Here is a 25317-nt window from a genome sequence, read left to right as displayed (position 1 = left end):
GGAGCAGGAACAGTACAGTACAGTACCACATGTGTGCCTTGTTTGTTATCCTAGATGAAGGGCATATTAATTTAAGACACAGCTAAGAAGTTGAGCTTTCTGTTTGTGTTTAGGTGGAGCCTAGCACCAAGCTATTCCCTGCAGTGTTTGCTCAGGCAACCAGTCCCAATGTTTTTCAGTTTGAACTTGGAAGGATAAAGGTAAGAGTAATGTAGTCTTACAGGAATGTGTCATGTTACTATGTCAATAACTGCACTCTTGGGATAGTCTCAAAGTTGACAAAGATACACCATTTAGTTTGAAATGCAAGATACATTGACCAACTGTTTGCTCAATTAAGGGTTACTACCTGACTGAAAGCCACTTGATTTAATGATTCTACACCCTTTAGACAGTGTTTTTCTACCTTCTTTCAGCTGTTTTTCTGTATGGAGATTGTAAATTTTTATTGATTCTGTACTGATTAATAACAACATGCACGTTTTTTTGTTTGTCTGAATTAACCAGATAGAGGTTTAACGCATTCAACTGAACATACTTCTTTCTTTCCTGTCATTCAAATCCCCCCCCCCCCCCCCAGAATGTAATGCCTCTCTCAGCGGGCCTCTTTAAAAGTGAGCGTAAAAACCCCACTCCGCAGTGCCCACCCCGGTTGCATGTGCAGTTCCTGACCCCTGTTCTCTGGAGTCGGGTACCAAACCACTTCCTCAAGGTGGAGACCTCCAGGGTCAGCGAGCGGCATGGCTGGCTGGTGCAGTGCTCAGAGGCGCTCCAGTTCATGTGTCTGCACATTCCTGAGGAAAACAGGTGAGCATGTGAGGGGAGCTGGCTTCCAGTTTCCCCTTCCAGTTTTCCCTTTTTAAAATGTAAATAACTGTTTAATTGCAAATCACCTAATGAAGGAACCCATGTGCCCATGGAAGTTTGTGAGTATTTTAGATATGCAGTAGTATAGTTACCCCTATTGAAAATGCAATTTGGAAATGTTGCTGTGCATCAGAACTGATGTATAAACATTACTCATAACTCATAACTTCAAAACGCTCTAACAGAATTCTAAGGTAAAACTATAAAAAATAAGTCAAGTACAGTGATTAAGCCTCTAACCTTATATATGCTGTATACATTTGTTGGTAACTGATATGACCTGTTTTTCTGTGTGAGGCCAACTTTTTATTTGCGTTTGCTTTTCAACATGTCCAGGTCTCTTGATATCCTGGAGCTCACAGAACAAGAGGACCTGCTAAAATTCCACTACCACACACTGCGCCTGCACTCGGCAGTCTGCGCACTGGGAAACAACAGGGTGGCCCACGCCCTGTGCAGTCACTTGGACGAGGCTCAGCTTCTGTATGCCATTGAAAACAAGTACATGCCGGGCTTGCTCAGGACAGGTTACTATGACTTGCTCATTGACATCCACCTCAGCACTTACGCTACAGCCCGCCTCATGATGAACAATGAATACATCGTCCCTATGACGGAGGAAACCAAAAGCATCACCCTGTTCCCAGACGAGAAAAAAAAACATGGGCTCCCGGGTATAGGCCTCAGTACCTCCCTCAGACCTAGGATGCACTTCTTCTCACCCAGTTTTGTGAGTGTTAGCGGGGATTACTTCCAATACAGCCCCGAGTTCCCCCTGGAGATACTAAAGACTAAAACCATTGAAATGCTGACAGAGGCTGTACAGGAAGGCAGCCTTCACGTGCGGGACCCTGTGGGAGGCAGCACTGAGTTTCTCTTTGTGCCCCTCATTAAGCTGTTTTACACTTTGCTTATAATGGGCGTCTTCCACAACGGGGACCTGAAGAACATCCTGCAGCTCATTGAGCCCAGCGTCTTCTCTGAGGAGACAAGCCAGGAGGAGGCTGAGGATCCAGAGTCTGATGGGATCAAAGGAGTGCTGAGGATAGAAGGCCCGGGAGGAGAAGAGGAACTCAAGTCTGAGAAAGTCCCTAAAGAAGGTTTGCTGCAGATGAAGCTTCCAGAGCCAGTAAAACTCCAGGTACCTTATTTTCCACCCTTTTAAGTTGCAGTCATTGGTTTACTCTAACTAGCTCATACTGGTTAATTTCCCTTCAAACGCTGATTGATTGATTGATTGATTGATTGATTGATATAAATGATTCGCCCATGATAATCCAACAAAGACGCACTTTCCAAAAGGTCTGTGTTGTACCCGTTTTTACAATGGGTGGCACGGCATTTAAACCCAGGATCAAGGGGTTTGAAATAATAAATGCAAAACCACACAGATTTATATTGTTGGTCAAAAAATAAATAAATTATATATATAATATATATACTGTGTGTATATATATATATATATATATATATATATATATATATATATATATATATATATATATATACACACACACACACTGTATATAATGATTATCTTTCTTTGTCAATTTAACCTGGAGCAGTGGACATATCCTAGATATATAACACAGTGCTACTTTGTAATGGAGATATTATTTACCTGTTATTTCACTATTGTCTATCCTGTCTCTGTACCTGCAGATGTGCCATTTGCTACAATATCTATGTGACTGCCAGGTGCGCCATCGCATTGAGGCTGTTGTGGCATTTTCAGATGACTTTGTAGCCAGCCTCCAGGATAACCAGCGTTTCCGCTACAATGAAGTGATGCAGGCTTTAAACATGTCCGCAGCACTGACTGCCAGAAAAACAAAAGAATTCCGCTCTCCTCCTCAGGAACAGGTCAGCATTGGTTACGTTCTCAATTATGTGCACAAGCTTGAAGCACACATGCTGTTTTTAAATCATTTCTTGTATGGATGTTTAAATGTTTGGTTGTTTGTTTCAGTGACTGTTATAACTTATAACTGACTTTAATGATTTGTTTGAAAATGTGTATATGCTATCAAAACCAGTTATTATCCACTTGATTATTTGCGAATGCACATTACCATGATATTCTGTATTAGTCCAACATCCTTGTAATACAGAAATGTAACTGATTGCTGTTACTTTTTTCACCCAGATAAACATGCTGCTGAATTTCAAAGATGAAAAGCAGGACTGCCCATGCCCTGAAGATATTCGTGAGCTGCTACTCGACTTCCATGAAGACCTAATGGCTCACTGTGGTAAGTAGTTTCTCCTGCCCTACAAATGTGTTTTTTTTACAAATTTGCATTTGTAAAAATGAACCGTTTTCACTTCCAAAAATGTTTTAACCTCTGGCCCTATCAATGACATATACCACACACATCCATTTAACTATTCTAACATACCCTTCCTCTTATTCTATGACCCCTAGGATGCTTTGTTTTCTAGTATATTTATTTATTTATTTATTTATTGTTCATTTTTCAGGTATCGAACTTGATGATGATAGAGCTAATGAAGGGGACTGTGATTTCACCATAAGAGGCCGCCTCCTATACCTGGTAGAGAAAGTGGCCTACCTGAAAAACAAAATGTCTGACTTGCCAAAGAAAAAAAAAGTAAAGAAGCCAAGTAAGTACATCTTAAATATCTACTTTTGGGGTAAGAAACTCAACACATAAACACAGAAAGATTTTTGAACAGTACTGACATTTTCAGAACCATCACCACAAAATTGATAAAATAAATAAGAGAATGACAATAAAAAAAAACAAATATTCAGTTATGTATATTATGTATAATGTATATTGCAGAAGGTAAGTGGATCCTGTATTTGATTTTTGATGAACAGAACAAAAAAATACTGTAATTTACTGTGGACATAATGGTTTATTTGCTGTATTTTAATAGGTACTTTGCAGCAGTTAATATCAGAGACCATGGTACGATGGGCCCAGGAGTCAGTTATAGAAGACCCAGAGCTAGTCAGAGCCATGTTTGTGCTCTTGCACAGGCAGTACGATGGTGTAGGAGGACAAGTGCGGGCGTTGCCCAAGACTTACACCATCAACTCTGTCTCTGTGGAGGACACAATAAATCTACTGGCTTCCCTGGGACAAATCCGCTCGTTGCTCAGTGTACGCATGGGGAAGGAGGAGGAGAAACTAATGATCCATGGCCTTGGGTAAATAAACACCATTTATTCTCACTACTACTAATGCTCAAATCCACATGCATGTCTTGGATGAAGGTGACATTACCCTGGGGTCCTGTTGTCTTAATGAAACCATAAAGATTATGTCCAAATGGATTTTGCTATTACAGTAACTAGCACAGTAGGTGATTTAGCACACATACTGTTTTTATATATTTTATATGTAGCACTAGATGTACTAGGGCAGCAGTGTGGAGTAGTGGTTAGGGCTCTGGACTCTTGACCGGAGGGTTGTGGGTTCAATCCCCAGTGGGGGACACTGCTGTTGTACCCTTGAGCAAGGTACTTTACCTAGATTGCTCCAGTAAAAACCCAACTGTATAAATGGGTAATTGTATGTAAAAATAATGTGATATCTGTATAATGTGAAATAATGTATAATGTGACATCTTGTAACAATTGTAAGTCGGCCTGGATAAGGGCGTCTGCTAAGAAATAAATAATAATAATAATAATAATAGATGTCTGTCATTCACTTGTACTGACTGCAAGGACCATAAATACAATATGTGATATTTCATCTTGTGCAAATGTTCTTCAACAGAGATATTATGAACAATAAAGTGTTCTACCAACACCCCAACCTTATGAGAGCCTTGGGGATGCACGAGACAGTGATGGAGGTCATGGTAAATGTCCTTGGAGGAGGGGAATCGAAAGTAAGCAGAGTGTCATAAACTGGTGTTTTTAATTTATCTATTTTTTTTTACAATATTTGGACGATAACAGATTTTGTACTGCTTTTGTGGTGGTATGACGATAAGCAATTAACTGTGTTTTTTTTTTTCTTTGCTGCTGTACAGGAAATCACCTTTCCCAAAATGGTGGCCAACTGCTGTCGTTTCTTGTGCTATTTCTGCCGCATCAGTAGGCAAAACCAGAAAGCTATGTTCGATCACCTTAGTTATTTGTTGGAAAATAGCAGTGTTGGACTAGGTAAGTTGAATGATTGTTTTTTTTTATCTGTAGGTGCTTCTCATGCCTGCATAAAAACAGAATCCAGTAACAGTAAAAATATGTGTTCATTTATAAATAATCATCTGTAACACTTTCGACATGGAGTACAGTACTGGAGGGCAGTGGGACCATCACTTTACAGTATTAGTGTGTTTGTAGTGAAGAATGACCTTTTATAGCAATCATGGATGGTTCGCGTCCTTCGTTTCTATTGTTTTATTGTCTGTTCTCTAAAGCGTCTCCTTCAATGCGAGGCTCGACTCCTCTGGATGTTGCTGCTGCTTCAGTGATGGACAATAATGAACTTGCCTTAGCCTTAAGGGAGCCTGACCTAGAGAAAGTGAGTAATTTCTCTTTGTGTTTTCCTTTCAGTGTACAGTATTTTGTTTGTTATTTTGTAGTAGAAAAACACTTCGTTTAACATAGAGGGAGATGGAGTATACACATTGTTTTAATAAAATCTATAGCTGACAATATATTTAACCCTTTGCAGTCCATTTATTAAGTGCGTGTCAGGCGCGTCAGGTCCAATTTATTTTCACACGCGCAGTTAATTTTAGACGCGCTGTTTAAATGTATTTTCTTTCAACAGTCAAACGGGTTTAAAAGCACTCACTAGGCATCTCCAGCCCCGCCCCACCCTTTCGTTCGCTATAGCTTTCACATATGCTAATAAATAAATAATAATAATAATAATAGTCGTACATACCGATCAATCATCTCATGATCACTCGTTTTATCGCCAAACGCCTCAATAATGCAATCCAAGTCATTATTTTATTACTATAACATCTGAAAAAAGCTCTGCAAATGTCTGTGATATTCCCTGAGCGCTGATGCAGTCACAGCCACCTTGTTTCCTTATGGCCGCTGTTATCTGATGGCAGGGGCAAGTATGACTATTCATGAGATACACCCTTTTTTTTTTTTTTTTCGGCTTGTCTCGGCTCCTGTCGCTCCCACTTGGCCATTGAATGGTTTTCTTGGCTTTTTCCGGAGAAAAAACGACTAGAAACCAGTTTTTTGCGTCTTTTTGATGATGTCCGACATTGGACCAGATAGGAATAATTGCAATGTCGGACCAGGTCCGACATAGGACCGCAAAGGGTTAACTTTTGACAGTGGCACAACATATCCCTCATGTTTTTGCAGGTTGTGCAGTACTTGGCGGGATGCGGTTTGCAAAGCTGCTCCATGCTGGTTTCTAAAGGATACCCAGATATTGGCTGGAATCCTGTGGAAGGAGAGCGGTACTTAGATTTTCTCAGATTCGCTGTGTTCTGCAATGGTAATTAAAAGTATTATTTTATGTACAGTAGATTAATGTGTTTATTTTGTTGGTCAAATATACAGTCAACACCGCTTTATCGGGACGCCTCGGCAGAAGGAAAAATATCCAGAGTAAGCGGCTGTCCCAATTAAACAAGAGGCAGTTGAGACGACCTTAGTCACACTTTTTTGATTCTTAATGAAAAGAAAAAGAATGAAATTACATCACATTATGATTACATGTTAAATACATAATTTTAAATACGAGTCAGAATGTTTTTTTTTTATTCTTAAACAAATTAATTGCTATTTTTTATTTCTACATGAAATGAAAAATAATGAAATCACATCTTATCACAAGGCGAGCCACCTGTGATGTTGACATGCCAACTTTCTTTGCAACAGCAGCCTGAGAAACCACAGGAGACTCCAGCTCCTTCAAGAGTTCAACGTAGTTTATGTAATTTACGCAAGTCACAGCGTAATAACATACTCACTGCACTCACAGCGCTGTGGTACACAACTTGTCTTGCTCTGAAAAGTAATCAATGTTCATCATTTGAAAATACTGTATTCCAATTAAACGAAGTCCCAATTAAGCAACATAAATAGCATTGGGAAGAGCCGTCTCCCAGAGTTGTATCCCATTTAAGCAGACATCCCAATTATCAGTATCCCAGTTAGGCTGTACTCTATTTACTTTGCTGCCGTTTGATACGTTTTGTATTTGTATCAGTCCATCATCATATGTGAGAAGTTTAACAAGAGCTTTTATATCCCTGGATGAATATACATTCTCTTGTTATAATGACTTGATGCCCTTGCTGAATAGCGTGTATAAATGCTAGATACATGAGGACTGGGAATGAGTTAACCATTCCATCTTGGTTCTTTCAGGAGAGAGTGTTGAAGAGAATGCCAATGTAGTTGTGAGGCTGTTGATCCGTCGGCCGGAGTGTTTTGGCCCAGCTTTGCGTGGAGAAGGTGGGAATGGTCTTCTGGCTGCCATGGAGGAAGCCATTAAGATCTCAGAAGATCCTGCCAGAGATGGACCCTCGCCGACCTCTGGATCCAGCAGAACCCTGTAGGTGAAACCCCTGAACTCCAACAACGCACACAGTAGTACCTAGTAATGCTATACACGGAGTGTGTTTGTTAAAATAAATGTGGTTTCCCCAGAGGCTTCATCAGAGGATCACATAGAAAGTTACTGTTTAAAGTTTAAAGCATCAAATATAAACTGTCTGTGGATTTTTCAGCATTTCAGCCAATGCCATGTCTTTTAACATTTGATAAAACAAATTAATTTTACCAAATTCCAAGCATTTTCTAGTGATAGTTATACAATTCATGTTATAGTACAATATAATGGTAACTAATGCAACATCAGTTTAGAAAATTCTACTTTAAACCTTTACAATAAATAGCAAATATGGAAGTACCAATGTATTTGTATAATACTTGAAATTCTTTCTCTAGAAAACCGGGGTTTGTACTTGCCTTACATGTTTCAATTTAAATTGTGATAGTGACATATTGGATGAAGAAGATGATACTATACATACAGGGAATGCCATCATGACCTTCTATGCAGCCCTAATTGACCTCCTTGGCCGCTGTGCTCCTGAAATGCATGTAAGTTGGGTCAAAGATTTTGTAGGTTTATGAGGAGTTCACTAACCAGTAATTAAATATTGGGAATGTTTAAAAAAAAAAAAGAATTGTTTTCTTAAAAGCAAACGCATCCAAACAATGTAATATGTAATACATTGTATCACAGGTGTTATAAATTATATTTTGTAATTGCATGTCGGTGTCTAGCTTATCCATGCTGGAAAGGGTGAGGCCATAAGGATAAGAGCCATTCTCCGATCCCTGATTCCTATTGAAGATCTTGAGGGAGTCATCAGCGTTCCGTTTCCAATGCCAACACTAGCTAAAGGTGTGTTCTTCCAGATACAAGATCTTATGTACAGTATATCTTTACCAGTGTTCTAAACAGTCTGCAGGTATCTCTGCTGAAATAATTACTGTTCTGTGTCATATTCGCAGAAGCAGGAACACTTTCTTGAAAATAACAATAGTTATTTTATGAAAAAAATGATAATGAACAGTGATTCAATAAAGTTGTTTTAAATAAAAAAAAGGAAAAAGAAAAAAGATTTGTATTTTGTCTCTATAGTATGAAACAGATCTCATATAGACCACACCCTGTTCTGCCCTGTATTGTGGGGTTGCAGCGATCGCATACCTTTAGCTTATATCACTGGGGAACATATTAGTTTAGGTGCAAATCTCAAACATATATCACTTATAATTAAACATTTTACACAAATACAGTATAAGTTGATGTATTTCCCACAAACAGCAAGTTCTGTGTCTTTCTTTCTAGACGGTACAGTGGTGGAGCCTGACATGTCGGCCGGCTTTTGCCCTGATCATAAGGCAGCCATGGTCCTGTTCCTGGACCGAGTGTATGGAATTGAAGATCAGAACTTCCTTCTTCATCTTTTGGAAGTCGGCTTTCTCCCTGACCTCCGTGCAGCTGCCTCCTTAGATACGGTAAGACTGAACTCATGCAGTTAGCAATACTGGGGGCTAATATTTAAATTTAATATCCAATGTCTTGCCTAATATATTACCTGTTTAATATCCTCAATATGATAACTGCTTTGATTAATAAATTTCAAGCAAAATTGCTTCTGAAAAGACTCCTCAAGTCTGTATTTAAAGCATTGTGCCTGTGCAACGCTAATTTACTTCCCCACCTCACTTTCACATAATCAGCCTTGATGAGTCTTTCCAGAAGTAATCTTTGCGTGGGCAGATAATAATCGATAGTATAGAATCATACAGAGCACATGTAACAGGATATTAAAAAAATATGGAAGGAATATAAGGACAATGTAGCTCATCTGAAGTATCCCTTTCCCTTTTTTATCTTATCTTTTTATCTACTCATGTACTCATTTGAAAATTCTATCACTTCTCCAGTCTGAAATGTACTTTAATGTTTTTTGTGTGCTATTTATTCCAGGCTGCCCTGAGTGCTACAGACATGGCACTGGCATTGAACCGGTACCTGTGCACAGCGGTATTGCCTTTGCTCACTAAGTGTGCCCCCCTGCTTGCCGGCACTGAGCCCTTCGCTTCCCTCATCGATTCCTTACTGCACACTGTTTACAGGCTCTCCAAGGGCTGCTGCCTCACCAAAGCCCAGAGAGACGCCATTGAAGCGTGCCTGCTGGCTATCTGTGGGTAAGACTGGACGACAAAGTTGTATTGAAAAAACAAATTTATGAGATGTACATTTGACTCAGTTTGACAATGTAACACCCTTAGGACTCAATGTTTGGGCATTGCACATACGTACTGACTGTGAAGGGAAGTTGACCAATAATTCAAATAGTTACAATGTTGTTCACTTACCTTTTTTTAATGAGTAGAATGATGCATTACAGTATTTAACTCCTATGTAACATTTAGAGTCACAGATGTTATTTATAATTACTAAATTACAGAGAGATCCAGTTTTTAAAGATCAAATTTTGATGTACTTGAATAGCATCTATTTTTAGACCTATATGTATATGTATATTTGTTTTGCAGCCAGTTGAGACCATCTATGATGCAGCATCTTCTCAGGAGGTTGGTTTTTGATGTTCCTCTTTTGAATGAACACACAAAAATGCCCCTTAAGGTAAGCATCAGATAAGTATGTGTACAGTATTTATAAAACTATCCAAATATGACATACCCCAGCACACTACCCTCCAAGAAGTACTGGGCACCCTGTATACCAGCACAGTCTCAACACAGGTCTTATAGGAATTGGAGTTGTGTTGATTGTACAGTACTGGAGACTAGCACCCTTTCCTTATAAACTGTCTCCCTTTTTTTCTACCAATACTTTTTTCTTCAGTGTACATAATTATATTTTAACAGTAAACTATAGCACCATATAGATTCCTTAATACTTAGTATCTTAGATTTGCATATGCAATCTAATTTATGCAATGCCTAATTAGGAATTTTCTTAAAGGCTTTTACCATATTCAAGTTGTAAAATGTACACATTTTGAACCATGTTTTGTAGCAGATACTGTATATAATATACAACTAGCAAAGAAAGTACTGTAATAGAGTAAATAACAACAAAAAAATAATTAAATGATATTTATTTCATGGGTTCCCCCTTCTAAAACAAGTTGTACTGGTTGAAATGTCATCTCCGTACCAGTTGCTGACTAACCATTACGAGCGATGCTGGAAGTATTACTGCCTGTCTGGAGGATGGGGGAACTTTGGAGCGGCCTCCGAGGAAGAGCTTCACCTGTCCAGAAAGTTGTTCTGGGGAATATTTGATGCCCTGTCCCAGAAGGTGATTTTTATGTGAAATAACTAGATAACTATTGCTGACACTATACTATAATTCTTACTTAATCCAGAATACAGTATACTTAATCCAGAATACAGTATATAAATATAAAGGTGTTTGCTTGTATAGTTGTTACTGTCGTATATTTCTGAATTACCATTTAAGGTAATTAGTTGTGGTTCTTTACAAATATAGTGAATATGTCTTTTTTTTATTACTGATAGTTTAACCAATATTTTGTATCTATAATATAACTTGTTTTGGACAATAAGTAATAGAAAAACAAATATAATAGTTGAGTTTAGGCAACTGAGTGATCTGTATATTGGTTGTAAAGCTGAGGGAACACAAAGCCACTTTGTGGCTTGGAACTTGGTTTCAGGGAACTAGGTTTCAGGCCACTACATGGCACACCAGGGGAGACTTGGAGTTTGATACAGCAAAGTTGCCTCAAACTAGGTCTCCCGGTCTCCTGGAACCAAGCTTCAAGCCACTGTTCCTGAAAAAGTGTCTTTGTGTTCCCTCAACTTAAGGGACTGATGTAACATGTTGGCTCTACTAGTCTCAGAGGCCATTTATGAACCTGCTAACAAGGTGGTATTTTTGGCAAGAATTTCCTCATCTGAAACGTGTTAAACGTTCTCATACCTGTTGTATGTAATTGTTGCTCTGTTGTTGATGGAATGTTATGTTATTTTAAATGTTTTTGTGCTGTTGTCCTCTACCTGTAAGACATGTATTTAAGGTTTGAATGTTTTTTTTTCCCCTTGTTTGTCAATTGTCTTGTGTTTTTTTAACAATGGTAGGAAACGGCATTTTCTACTAAACAGTATATGAGGATGCCTTTTAGAACGGTATGCATGGTGTAGATAGTAAGCACACAGATACGCTTGGTCACAGACATGGACACACACACACACACACACAGCACAGAAACACTTGTACACATCTTCTACTCTTGAAATGTGGATATATTGAATACAATCCACTGTGTTTCTAGGGAGCATCCCATATTTCCTTATAACTGTTTCATTAAAAAAACAACAAAAAAAACAAGGTGAAATAGCAGTAAAACAGCTCATCTCACTTTGGATTGGATTTGTGAAGAATGTGAAGAATAGTATTTTTGATTTGGGCATCTTCCTGTCTTGAGGAACCTCTTGCAATTAGACTTTGTGTATCCTTAGACACTGAGCTAAATGCAGTAAGTACACACCATTTAATTTATTACAACTTTGATAGTTACCATGTATACAGCATAAGCAAGATTCTTCCCAAAAACAATACTGTCCATTTATTGAATGTGTGGAGAGCTTTTAATAAAAAAACCATGTCAGTACATTGAAGCCTATTGTATTTCCCCAGTGGGATGCATATCCCTTGCTACACGTACATATCAGAGGCATATGTATGCTTGTCACACTTACATTTTTACATGTATGGAGCTGCGTGGGATATGTGCTGTATGTTACTAACATACTTGCAAAAAGAACACTACTAACCTAACTCATGCTTCATTTCAGTTAGCAAATTTAATGGACAAAGCAATTAAACTGCTACTAGCTTACTGATATGAAAAGTTGCATATTTAACTCTTATTTTTTTTTCCTTTTTTAATTTTTATTTTTTTTAACCTCTTTGCATGAGACATCGGGCCGGAATTAATATTGTGAAAACAATGCTTTCTAAACATTGGAAGTCATTGTTTTATTTCTGTGTTTTGTGTACTAAAACCACGCCTGGCTGTGAGTGTGACTGTGCCACCATGTCTGCGTAGTTCCACAGGAGTCCACTGTCTCTCTCTTCTGCAGAGGTACGAGCAGGAGCTCTTTAAGCTGGCTCTCCCCTGCTTGAGTGCTGTGGCTGGGGCCCTGCCTCCAGATTACATGGAATCCAACTACGTGGCCATGATGGAGAAACAGTCCTCGATGGACGCTGAGGGAAACTTCAACCCACAACCTGCTGATACCTTAAAGTACGATTTACCTTGTGCTGGTATACTATGGAATCAGTGTACAGCTATTTACAACGTTTATTTTTGCATTGCAAATGGCTACCATTTTTCCATTAACTCATAAAAAGCATCATGACATTTAAAAAATGTATTACAAGATAAATAAATACCGGTATAGATAGCTTTTTTTTTCTCTTGTCCCAACAATGGTGCAGTTTAGTTTATTTGGGTTGGTTTACAATAAAGGCTTTCAAGAGCATTAATACAACATCTGACAATGTGCAATTAAAATAATTAACGTGATCTTTGGTTTTTTTGTTGTTGTTTTTTTTTTTAGTGTAAATGTTCCAGAAAAACTGGATTACTTCATTAACAAATATGCAGAACATTCACATGAAAAGTGGTCAATGGACAAGGTAAGGTCTGGCCTAACAACAGCATGTTACAATTTATGTTTTAATTGTTACTGGTTCAGGAGGTACTCTTCAGTTGTACAGTTCACTATGATATATATCTAACTGTTACTGTTTCCATAATACTGATGACAGACTGTCGTTCTTGTATCTTTTAGTTTGCGAATGGTTGGGTTTATGGAGAGCCCCTGTGTGAGGCTACCAAGGTCCACCCTCTACTGAAACCATACAAACTGCTTGTGGAGAAGGTAAGGGGGACCATAGATATCCCATGAAACACTGAATATGACCAGCTGTAGTGTTTTACTTTTTGCCTTCTCTGAGTGCAGTGGTGAGGAAATATACAGTACATTTCTAGTTTAGGCCATGGTGACACTAAATTGTACTCTACTATGTGAGCCCGCTTCACTTATTCCCTCATTTCAGTAGTTTATGTGTTTGTTAGACAGTAAAACAAACTTTAACTTATGTATGATTTACCTTGGCCAATAATTGAGTAATTAAAATAATACTACAATCAATCATAGCTTACCGCTTATGTTTTAGATACACTTATATTTTATTTCCCCCTCTGTAATATTTCTTTGCCATAAAGTCTCCCAGTAACTGGATACTCAATTATCCAAATCATACATCATGTCAAAGGTGTTTGTATATTGATACACATGTCCTGTGTAGTACTTTATGGGATATCTGTGTAGGAAAGATGTACATACATTCAGTTTCTGTCAACTCACTAGTTTTTACATCTACACCCCAATCACCTTTTCAGGAGAAGGAGGTGTACCGATGGCCTATTAAGGAGTCTTTGAAAACAATGCTTGCCTGGGGGTGGAGCATTGAGAGGACAAGAGAAGGGGATGCCATGGGCTTACATAACCGGGCACGTAGAATATCACAGTCCAGTCAGGTATGTACCTCACCAAATGATTGTGAGTAACAATGCAGCAGCACACTGCAACAGTAATAGAAGGGCTCTGTCGTTCTAAACTAAAGGACAGCTGGTGGAATGATAAAATGTATTGACATACCATTGGTAATGCAATGGTGTGAACAAATACACTCTGGTAGTCTATTGCAGTACCATGGTGACTATGTGTTATTGTACCAGGACTACTGCAATGCCTTGGTCTGCTAATGGCTCAGCTAGGATTTACTTATGACAAATTGATGTTACTGTATGTGTATTCTAACATCACACAATCACACTAACAAGCCAGTTCTGAAAAAAAAGCCTTCCCAGCCTCCTAAAGAATGACCCAACACAACTTGTATTTGAAAAAAACATTATATTTAGTTTAATATAGCAAATTACTATGTACATGCAAAGTTTTCAATACTTTAATTTACTAAAACTTTATATTTCTTTTCTTTTTCTAACCTGATATCTTTTAGTTAAAACCTAAAAGACGGGTAAGTGAGATTAACTGTAGCTGTAGAATATTAGTTGCTTCTCTTAGTTATTTGACCTAATAACCCTATGTGTTGTTTGTTTTGTTTTACCCCATTTTTGTTGTTTATATTAGTTTCCAAATTTTCTGCATAAATTTCAAAAAGGGGAAAATAAAAGGAGTTTGTACTTTATCCGGTAAAGGCAGTTCTTCAAGAAGTGCAGGGGAAGTCATACGATCAAGATCACATTAGTCTGAATCCTGGTTGTGCTGTGTTGCTGGTTTTGGCTGGGGACCCCCAGAGGTTACTGCACTGGCCTTTGTGCTCCTGAAGGTTGGGCAGGACATTGGCTTGGTATATTTCACCTTATCGCGTTCCAGCGGTCACTTCTGGTCAGGTGCCCCGTGAGTACAGACAGACACTTCCCAGGTTCAATAGCTTGGTAACATCTGTTCTCTTCTGAGGGAATGAACGTCATCCATTAATCTTAATTCCTTCTGATCAGTAAGAGGGTTGTAGCAGTGAGGTGATATGCTTACTCTGCATTTTAATATGGAAACATGGGGGTACAATTAATGAATTAAAAAAAATACAAACTTTTTAATAAAGACGTGTTCACTTTTTCAGATTTCCATAGACACTGCACATGGCTACAGTCCACGGCCTATTGACATGAGCAATGTAACACTGTCCAGAGATCTGCATGTAAGTCATTTCCTTGATGGTTTGCTTCACAGACTCTTTAGCAGTTTAGATGCAATAATGTGGTAATAACTGGGTAACTACCAATGTTTTCTGCTATTACACGGCAACTACTGGTGGAATAAGTGTCTACTTACATGGGAATGACCTGTGCCATGTTTTGTACCATGTAACTTTTCTCTTAATGATTAAGTGTGTTTTTATTTGATTATTATTGTAATTGTTAGTATTGCTGGTGTTGCTGGATTGAATTAGAAAACATTTGCAGTTTGATTTATAACTCTTTACATGTTTTATCAGTCAATGGCAGAGCTTCTGGCTGAGAACTACCACAACATCTGGGCAAAAAAGAAAAAACTAGAGCTGGAAGCCAAAGGTATTTTGTTGTTTTAAATTACCTTTGCTTTTACCGAAACCTAATTGTCATGGAGTCTCTGCTTGTCCTCTGTCGTGTGTTACTGTAAACCATTTGATCACTGTTTAAGAAAAGGTTTAGCAATTTTAAAATGACAGGGTGAATTTGATGTTGCTCAACTTACCCCCTCATATCGAGTCTTGATCTGGGATGAAATGTTTCTGGGACATTTCACACAGTCATTAACGCAATATAGAAATAGCATCCTTTGATCAGTTGCTTGAACAGCCATATCGCTGTTGGCAAAACAAAGCCACGGAAAGCCTGCTGTGGATTTAACTGGCACAGGAAATCTCATTCAGATACTCCTGTGACAGTCCCTCTTTAAGGAGGAAGGCTTGGGAGTTCTGGAATAGAAATAAAGCATTTTTCAAAATTCGAGCAACTTCCCAAAATACCCAGTGCCTCTTAAAAATAATATACAGTCAGAAGCATACACAGTTTATTGTCATGCTAGTGTAGTTTCAGTAAGCAAACCTTTTTGTTCACTTGTTTGTTGGAATACAAGACCCCCATTCTTTTTTTTCCTTACTGAAAAACTGATATACTGTAAGTTGACTTAGGAAATCAGAAGTGCAGAGGTATTGACCTTGGTCTTGGCCAGGTATCATGATAACGTACAGGGGCATAGCCACGGGTATCTCGGAAAACAAACACATTTCTAAAGAGCCCTGGTCATAATCCAGGTCTCTCCATATAAAAATCAAAGGGGGTTGCACGGAATGGGGGATATTATAAATACAGTAACACCTATTTATTTCAACATCTTCTTTCTTTCTTTTGTGTTCAATGTGCACGTCTCGTAGGCAGCAGTATGTTGTTAACTGATGAAGGTAAAGCCCCTGTTTCAGTTCACACTTTTTTGTTTGTTTGCTGTCATGCTTCTAGCTGGACTTTTAGCTGTTGCTTTAACTTTGATTTTTCTTTGTTGTGTGGTTCATATTGCAGGTAGGTAAGTGGTAAATTAAAACCAAATTGAAACACTTTGTGTTTATAACAACTCATTGGTCCAGAAGTGGCATCATAACTGGACTTACAAGCAGTAAGTTCTTGTATGATGTTCACTTATGATGTTGCTGAACAATGATATTGTGCAGCATTCAGTACAGTGGCGTTTTCAGAATCAGGTGAAAATAGTCATTTTACTACATAAGAAATGGAAATATTTATCCCAGGCGGGAAGCACAATTGTTAATAACGGGTAAGACACCAGAAAACCACCTTTCCTAGTGGTCTACAGTAATAACTAACTCACCTCACCAACATGTAGTTGTCTTTCACAAATATTTCAGGTAACTCATTCTCTATTAATTTCTGTGCATTGCATTCTACTCTAGAATTGTGGTATTTGATTGCTAGCAATGCTGCTTTCTATAAGCACAAACCAGTAACAACACTCCTTCTTTTTTATGTTATATTCTGGTGTGATTTGCTTTGGAGTTGGGCTTTCTTCTGGGGAGGAGCAAGCTTGCCTGGTTCTGAACACATTTTTTTTTTTTGTTTTGTTTTCTTAAATCTCAGTTTATTTTAGTATGATGCTGCTCATTTAGAACAGCTAAATACATAGTAATGATAAGAATGGGAAAATATAATTTTGACTACTACATAATCGTAACTGTTGATAGAATAGTCTATTACAAATAAATTAATACAAGCTTTACAGCATAGCAGTATATAACATAATTTAGTGGTGCTATAGTTTAAAGTGAATATATATATATATAATTTTATAGTAGCTTCAAAGTCAGAAAATGAACATTTGGGCTGTTTGGGTCTGTGCCACTAGATGGCAGCACAGTTTAAGGAAGAGTAAAGTCTAATTTTCTGAAAAACCAAAGCAGTATATATAGTATACTAAAAAGTACAAGAACAAATAGGAGGGGACGGTGTGATAAAACCAACATAGTATTGAGATGGGGAAATCTTGCTGATTTCATGAACTACTCTGTCATTATTTTCTGTTTGTGTTTGTCCAATCTGCTTTTACCAACTATTAGGAGGAGGGAGCCACCCTTTGCTGGTGCCCTATGATACATTAACAGCCAAAGAAAAATCCAAAGACAGAGAAAAAGCACAAGAGATCCTCAAGTTCTTTCAGATAAATGGATATGCTGTTTCAAGGTAATGCAAACACCGTAAATGATGTAAGACATACACCACATGAACATAACCATCTTTTTGTGCCAGACAAAATATAACATTTTAAACACACTAAAATGTGAGAACCTATGTATGCTTACATATTTTATGTGTCAATGAAGTGATGCTATTCAGTCATTACTTGGCATGGAAATATTATTACCAGTACTATACATTTCATTGCAATGCAATCTAAAATCCAATACATTGCCACACAATTTATTTTTCTATTTTATAACTAAATCTATGCCTTTATAACACAGATCCAAATTGGGCTTTGGATTACAGTCAGAGTGTCCTACGTGAGACACTGATCCATACTTTTTTAATAAACTATACAGCTTTTAAATCAATAGATGATCCAAGAAGTCCCACAAAACACATTTTCTTTCTCCGTTTTAGGGGTCTGAAAGAAATTGAATTAGACACACCTTCAATTGAGAAACGATTTGCCTACAGCTTCCTCCAGCAGCTCATCAGATATGTGGACGAGGCACATCAGCATATGCAGGAGTTCGGTATGGAACTCTTATTTACAGCCGGTTAGACTAGTTTAAACAGTGTTTTTGTTAAAGTCATCTGCTTATGAACTTGAATTTTACACTCTGTTTTTTATAAATATTACCTAATAATATTGTTTATCTTCCTGTAGATATTTGCACGCCGGGTAAAGGGGAAAAGATTCCTCATGAGCAAGAAATCAAGTTTTTTGGGAAGGTCTGAATTTTTGTGTTCATTTATTGCTGACATTTTTTAATGTTTCATATTAATATTCCTTCCTGATGTATGTGAAGCTTTCATATTAGGATGATTGGCTGCAAAGCATATCAGTCATAAGGGGCCAGCTAATTGGCCAACAAACAAGGCAGTTGGAATTTTATAATATATTTGTATTATTTTATAGAGCAACAGCGAATCCCCTTTGATTTTCCAATCCCTGCAAATGCCTGTTCTGTATATAACCACACAACCATTGTGTTTTGGACGTTTTAACATTTTCTAGTTTGTAGTCATGTTTCGGGCTGTTTAAGCTCTTTTTGTCTGTTTTATAAAGAGGAAAAGTCAACATGTTACAGCTTAGCAAGAATAGTGTTACTAGTATGGAAGTGTGTCTGGTTTTCACTCATTAGATCCACCAAGAGATAGTGTATAATACTTTTCAGCATACTGCTCTATTTTAAATTTGTTTCAGGTTGTTCTTCCATTAGTTGATCAGTACTTCAAGAATCACCGTCTCTACTTCCTGTCCACTGCGAGTCGACCGCTTAGCAGTGGAGGCCATGCATCCAACAAGGAGAAGGAGATGGTAACAAGGTAAAGACAGCATGCAGCCTTGATGAGTGCGCGATCATCTCAAAATCACTTAGAAATGATTGAGTATGAATAACTCTTGAGTAAAGGATCAATACAATCAAGATGTCGTGAGATTATGAATAGGTGGTTTACTCATACTGATGCTAACCCACATTTGAACTTAACCCCATCAAAAAAGGGTAATCTAGACCTTCTTGGAACTCCCCCTTATGTATATTGACTTGATAAAACAAAGGCAAGCAGTTTCTAATACTGAGATCTTCCTCCTGTATACCTTAGCATGTGTACCTGACAACACTCAAGTAGAAGCTTGTATAGGTATAAAACTACTGTAATGTATTCTTCATGTTGTTAAGATTCACTGGGTCACCTCTGTGACCTCAATATACATCAAGTACAGCAGGATGTAACCATTAACATGTCCTCTTTATAGCAGCCAGGGAATGTAAGAAATACCTTTTTATGTGGTATTTCTTATTTATGTAGTTCCTACATCTAGTGCTGCAGGAGGACAGATTAATGGTTACACTCTATAATTGAGTGTTGACTGAAACAGAAAATGATACAAAGGGAAACTGCAATTCATTTTTTACAACACATTAGATAACTATGACATTTAATACTGATACAAAGTTAGAAAACCCTTTTTTGTCTTGCTATATTTTATAATAATCTGGCATAGGCAATATAACAATACAGTCAGAACTCTGTTATCCGTTACCCTGATACGTCAATCGCGTTTTACTGCCCTTGTATTAAAAATAAAATCAATCCCCATTTTATATAAAATGTGCATTATAAATATCATATGGGAGATACTGAAATTGAAGAAGGGAACTATGAAAAAGACCTAGGAGTTTATGTTGACTCAGAAATGTCTTCATCTAGACAATGTGGGGAAGCTATAAAAAAGGCTAACAAGATGCTCGGATATATTGTGAGAAGTGTTGAATTTAAATCAAGGGAAGTAATGTTAAAACTCTACAATGCATTAGTAAGACCTCACCTAGAATATTGTGTTCAGTTCTGGACACCTCGTTACAAAAAGGATATTGCTACTCTAAAAAGAGTACAAAGAAGAGCAACCAGAATTATCCCAGGTTTAAAAGGCATGTCGTATGCAGACAGGCTAAAAGAATTGAATCTATTCAGTCTTGAACAAAGAAGACTACGCGGCGATCTGATTCAAACATTCAAAATCCTAAAAGGTATAGACAATGTCAACCCGGGGGACTTCTTTGACTTGAAAAAAGAAACAAGGACCAGGGGTCATAAATGGAGATTAGATAAAGGGGCATTCAGAACAGAAAATAGGAGGCACTTTTTTACACAGAGAATTGTGAGGGTCTGGAACCAACTCCCCAGTAATGTTGTTGAAGCTGACACCCTGGGATCCTTCAAGAAGCTGCTTGATGAGATTCTGGGATCAATAAGCTACTAACAACCAAACGAGCAAGATGGGCTGAATAGCCTCCTCTCGTTTGTAAACTTTCTTATGTTCTTATGTTCTTATATATATATATATATATATATATATATATATATATATATATATATATATATATATATATATGTAACAAATTAATGCACTTAACCATCACACGCGATTTCCGAGTCCAGTCACCAGTTTTCTGATACAAAGCCCATCTCTTCAATGTTACAATTTATCTGAATATCCGTCACAGCCCGTGTTTAAAAAAAAAAACAGTTAATCATTAACCAGTTTTAGGTACTGTGATGTATTTTTTTTATCTGTGATCTTTTGTTGCTTTAGTGCGTTTTCATTTGCAAGTGAACTATGACATTAGGGCCATATCGAGCACTATATTCTGCAATTTTGAATACTGACTTTGGACACTGTTTTAATTCTGGAAACCTGTTTTTTTTTATTTTATTTATTTATTTAAATATTTTGGTTTTGCTAAATTGCATTGCCTTTTACGTTTTATGCAGTTCTGTGCATGGGATAACATATAGATTTAATTGTGCTGTTAGGTCGTTAATGGGAAATTTTACATACTGCTAAAATACGTACCAGATTTAAAAGTATATACTGAATTGCAGTTAATGTGTCGTCTCTTTAGTTTTGGCAAGGGATATTTTCAGAATCATATCGTTCTGAATTAAAATACGTATTCTGTTGGAAATATCGTACTGTACCAACAAAACCAATACAGTACATCTAAATGGAAGCCTACTTATTTTAAAACACAGTCCTTTCATCTTTGTATTTGTGATATTGTATTTTTTTGTGTTCCCTGAAAAACAGACAAGGGTTGGAATGGGCCAAAATGAAATAATCAGATATGCATCACACGCATTTAACCATCACTGAAGTCAAAATTTTATAGGGTCGGATATGTGAGTGCTGACTGTATAAGCTACAGTGCAACCTGGTTGTTAGACAACACTGGCAGCATCAGCCTCTTGGGAACAAGTCAGTGCAGTTCCACTCTCCTATATAAAAAAGAGCAAAGGTGGCTGTTTAGAAAGCTTGCACACATAATTTGGCCCAACAGTACTTGCATTCATCTCCATTGATGTTTCATGAGCTGCGGATGGGTGTGGGTCGAGTCACACCAGCTTTGCTCTTATTTAGCTTTTAACCATGAAGTGCATTCTTCTTCTAGATTCATCACTTTCTAACCCTAGCCCTGTATAGCTGTCTTGGTCTTGCGTTGTGCAGCTCTAATAATGTTGTAGACTCTCCATTTGGCATCATATCACTTGGTTTGCTCACATTTCAGCTGTTTTATTTTCCTTTTCTGTGTTCTCCCTTTTTTTCCTCTCTCGTCTTTCAGCCTGTTCTGCAAACTTGGAGTTCTTGTCAGACACAGGATATCACTGTTTGGTAAGGATAGTGTTGATGCGTGACACCTCTTTGTTTCTGAACCATTTTCATTTGCACCTTGTTGTTTTTGTGTTGTTATTGCTTTAAGCTGCCTTGTTGCATGGTCCGTCAGCATGTACCATGTACATCTGCCAGAACATCCTGTCACAAGATTCAGGTCCTCAGTATTTTTCTAATGATAGTGATTTTGAGTTCCATCGCCGTGGTACTGGTGATTGACAAAGCATTTCTTGATGCAAAGTTTTCTAAGCTAAAATGGGTTTAAACTGTGCAATACAGTGTTATTGTTATAAGATCATACCATAGTTAGTCTGACTACTTCTCCATACCATACTGTGGGGTCTGTGCTTTGAAGCAACTTTCATATGTTGGCAGTTACTGATTTGGATCTCAAAAAGTGTGAATGGAAAAATGGATGTGTAAAAGGAATGCAATGAAGAGGATTTGTTTGGGAAAGGGTGTGAACATAGTGAATCAAAAATAAATTGTGTTATAGATTTACTTTGGAATGTTATATATGTAAACTACATTGCAGACATTCTGTAGCAGTCTGGTACAGTAGATGACAAGGCAAGTGTTAACAGTGTGCTGATAACAGTGTGCTGAAACTTTGCAAAACTCTGCTATAACTTATTATTGTTAAAGTCTGGCTACCTCATTTTGGCTTATGGCTAAAGGAAACTTAAGCTTAAAGAGACCATAATGACATGTCATAAACATTCTGTGTAATATGATTTGCTGACATAGTAAGTAATTATTTAAAGTCCTTTATGGTAAAATTGGGTGTTTGTTGAGTGTAAAAAGCTACCAACGCTGCATGAGGTGAGTATTTAATAAAGGTCCATTTCCAACCAAGATATACCAGGCTACTAAGCATGCCCAATTACTGTATGAGAAATTAGAATTTTGCTTAAGGAATGCTGTTGCAATAACGCTTTATTCTTCATTTTTCTTTCAGGAAATGATGCTACATCTATAGTGAACTGTCTTCACATATTGGGCCAAACTCTGGATGCCAGGTATGAAATTAATATTTGAAAGTGCCAGTCCCGGTGCTAAAGTCTCTGAACCGGTACTGTACCGGCCCCGCTTGGGTCTTGACCCACCCAGTCGATACCAATAGCCAGATTGAGGCAGCAACTGTAGAACTGTATCCTGTACACTGCACTGATTGATACTTACAGTCTGCCTATTGAGGAGAAGCAGGGCAGGTGCTCTTCCTGTCTGGGGCCAGAGCACACCAAGGAGGCACTGGCTAATCGCAGCTTCTGTGAGTTTTGTGCCCCTTTTTTCCAAGTGCATGCTTGAGAAACGGCCATCCCACAGCTCTAAGGAACGCTCTGCATCCCTTACTCCTGCTCAGCCCTCTATAGGCCTATAGGGTACCTGGGTCCAGGCACTTAATTTAGCGCTTCCATCCAAGGATGCTGTCTGCCCTAACAAGCAGTGTCGTGTCTCTGAGGGAGCTAGGGAACTACAGCAGTATCCTGGTAGCCTACAAATCGCATTTACTTCGTTCCCTCTCTGAGAACCACAGGCCCTCACCACAACAGCTGGATGAGCTGCGCTTGGTTAATAAAAACCTGCTACATGTCCAAGCTCAACGGCCAGGCTGTAGGTAGAAATCTGGCTGCGCAGATAGCTGCACATGGGCAGCTTTGGCTTTCCCAGGCACACATGCCTGACGGGGACAAAGCACCACGGTTGGACGATTACTCCAGTGCATATGTTTGGTCCCGTGGTAGACGAGATGCTGCAGCACTCTCACCACGCACGGGAATCTGGTTTGCCAAACAAACACCTCCAGTACGTAAACCAGGTCCCAGCAGCCTCAAAGGCCGGCACAGCCAGAGGTGATGTTCTGTGGCTTTCATAGTTTCCACTGCCCTGCACAGAGACACATCCACATAAAACTAGCGTTTCAACTTGACAGAGTGCTCACGGTAGTGACGTTCCAGAAACTTCTGGGCTTGATGGCAGCAGTTTCCCAGGCCTTCTATTGGGTCTCCTGCACATGCCTCCTCTGCAGGCCTGGTTCAACATCAGGGTTTTTCGGCCTGCGTTGAACTGCGACCGCCTATTGACAGTGTCTCATCACTGTCTAAAGGCACTTTCTTGGTGAAAACAGCCTGGGCTGGGGCGCTGTGTTGAATGGCTGGAGTGTGCAAAGTGTGTGGAACCCCCCTTTGCAGGGACTCCACATCAATGTTTTAGAGCTGCAGAGTTTGCATTTTTTGCAGGAGTTTCGAGGGAGACATGTGCTTGTCTGTACAGACAACGTGGTGGTTTACATCAGCCACCAGGGCAGCCTCAGGTCGCCCAATCTCCAGCGTGTGGCCTGCAAGCTTTTGCTCTGGGCACACAAGAACCTCCTCTCACTGGGGTTACAAACTGGGCGGTGGACCTCCTTTCAAGGAGGTGGTGAGCCTCATTTAGAAGAGGTTTGTGAGAGCAGAGATATATCTCGTCCCTCCCAGGAGTCAACACACTGTCCCCTCTGGTTCTCCATAATAGGAGCCGGGGACCCACTAGTGATAGATGCCTTGGCACACCAGTGGCCGAGGCAACTGTTATATTCCTTCCCACCACTCGCCATGCTTCTGCTGTGTCAACGAACTGGTACCGAACCGACCCAGTACCATCCAGTTTCCGACCCGCTACCAACGGGTGCTTACATCCCCTGTCCAGTGCCAAGCCAGTCTTGTTCGGGTCTTGACCAGCCCTGTTGCTGTCTTTAAGCAGACTAAGGCACACCTGTACATTTTTTACTGTACACTGCATTGCTACTTGCATCATGCCTGGGTTTTATCCCTGCGAGACATGCAAGGCCAGTTAAAGAACAAGCATGGCAGATGAGGCGAGTTTCTCCCTCAATCTTTTAGCTCTAGCTACTTGTTACTGGGGTAACTGCAGGGTAACGCAGCCTATCGTCTTAGCCTTGTAGCATTCCAGTCGTTCTGCAACTTGCGACGGCTGGTACACTCACCCATGTGGCAATGGTTACATTTCATACTTGAAAGGGAACATTAGGTTATTATCATAATCCTGGTTCCTTGAAATAGAAATGAACTTTAAAGGTTGCTGCGTCCATGATTGCCGCAGGCTTGAAGGAAAAATGACGCTGAGATCTGTGCGTGCAGTTCCTTTTTACCCTCAGGGGCGGCATGACTGCGTCACAGGCTCAGCCGAGCAGCCTTGGTATATTATTGTCAGGTTTTGGGGTCTTTAGCAGGTAAACACCCATGCGTTAATGGTTACATTTCTATTTCAGAGAACCAGGGTTATGATAATAACCTAATGTTTGCCTCTCTATACATGAAATGTATCAGAATATATTAAATAAATATGCAGTTATGTAAATCAAACTGAAACATATTTAGATTAAGGCATCTAGAAAAAATGTTGTTACAATATACAGCACTAAGGATTGAGTTGGAGTGTTTTACCATTGCATAGGA

General features: G+C 38.8%; 1 protein-coding gene across 1 annotated transcript in view; it reads left to right on the top strand.

Annotated features, from left to right (window-relative positions):
- The window catches only part of LOC117403391 (ryanodine receptor 2), a 276853-nt gene that overhangs the window by 184423 nt on the left and 67113 nt on the right, over positions 1-25317 (top strand). The window contains exons 33-63 of the mRNA XM_059023822.1: positions 114-200; positions 581-807; positions 1204-2008; positions 2530-2730; positions 3014-3119; positions 3349-3492; positions 3772-4045; positions 4620-4734; positions 4879-5011; positions 5269-5372; positions 6185-6320; positions 7199-7385; positions 7831-7936; positions 8123-8243; positions 8694-8863; positions 9339-9559; positions 9911-10001; positions 10542-10682; positions 12491-12654; positions 12971-13049; positions 13205-13294; positions 13819-13956; positions 15066-15143; positions 15441-15516; positions 17553-17676; positions 18097-18212; positions 18347-18411; positions 18887-19008; positions 21810-21859; positions 22818-22878; positions 25316-25317. The exon at positions 25316-25317 is cut by the window's right edge and continues 237 nt beyond it. Coding sequence (XP_058879805.1) covers positions 114-200; positions 581-807; positions 1204-2008; positions 2530-2730; positions 3014-3119; positions 3349-3492; positions 3772-4045; positions 4620-4734; positions 4879-5011; positions 5269-5372; positions 6185-6320; positions 7199-7385; positions 7831-7936; positions 8123-8243; positions 8694-8863; positions 9339-9559; positions 9911-10001; positions 10542-10682; positions 12491-12654; positions 12971-13049; positions 13205-13294; positions 13819-13956; positions 15066-15143; positions 15441-15516; positions 17553-17676; positions 18097-18212; positions 18347-18411; positions 18887-19008; positions 21810-21859; positions 22818-22878; positions 25316-25317 — 4534 coding nt within the window. The remainder of the gene's footprint in view (positions 1-113; positions 201-580; positions 808-1203; positions 2009-2529; positions 2731-3013; positions 3120-3348; positions 3493-3771; positions 4046-4619; positions 4735-4878; positions 5012-5268; positions 5373-6184; positions 6321-7198; positions 7386-7830; positions 7937-8122; positions 8244-8693; positions 8864-9338; positions 9560-9910; positions 10002-10541; positions 10683-12490; positions 12655-12970; positions 13050-13204; positions 13295-13818; positions 13957-15065; positions 15144-15440; positions 15517-17552; positions 17677-18096; positions 18213-18346; positions 18412-18886; positions 19009-21809; positions 21860-22817; positions 22879-25315) is intronic.

Source organism: Acipenser ruthenus, chromosome 5 (assembly GCF_902713425.1).
Source record: "Acipenser ruthenus chromosome 5, fAciRut3.2 maternal haplotype, whole genome shotgun sequence".
Lineage (NCBI taxonomy): Eukaryota > Metazoa > Chordata > Actinopteri > Acipenseriformes > Acipenseridae > Acipenser > Acipenser ruthenus.
The sequence above is the reverse complement of the archived record's forward strand: the minus strand, read 5'-3'. Positions and strand labels throughout refer to the sequence as shown.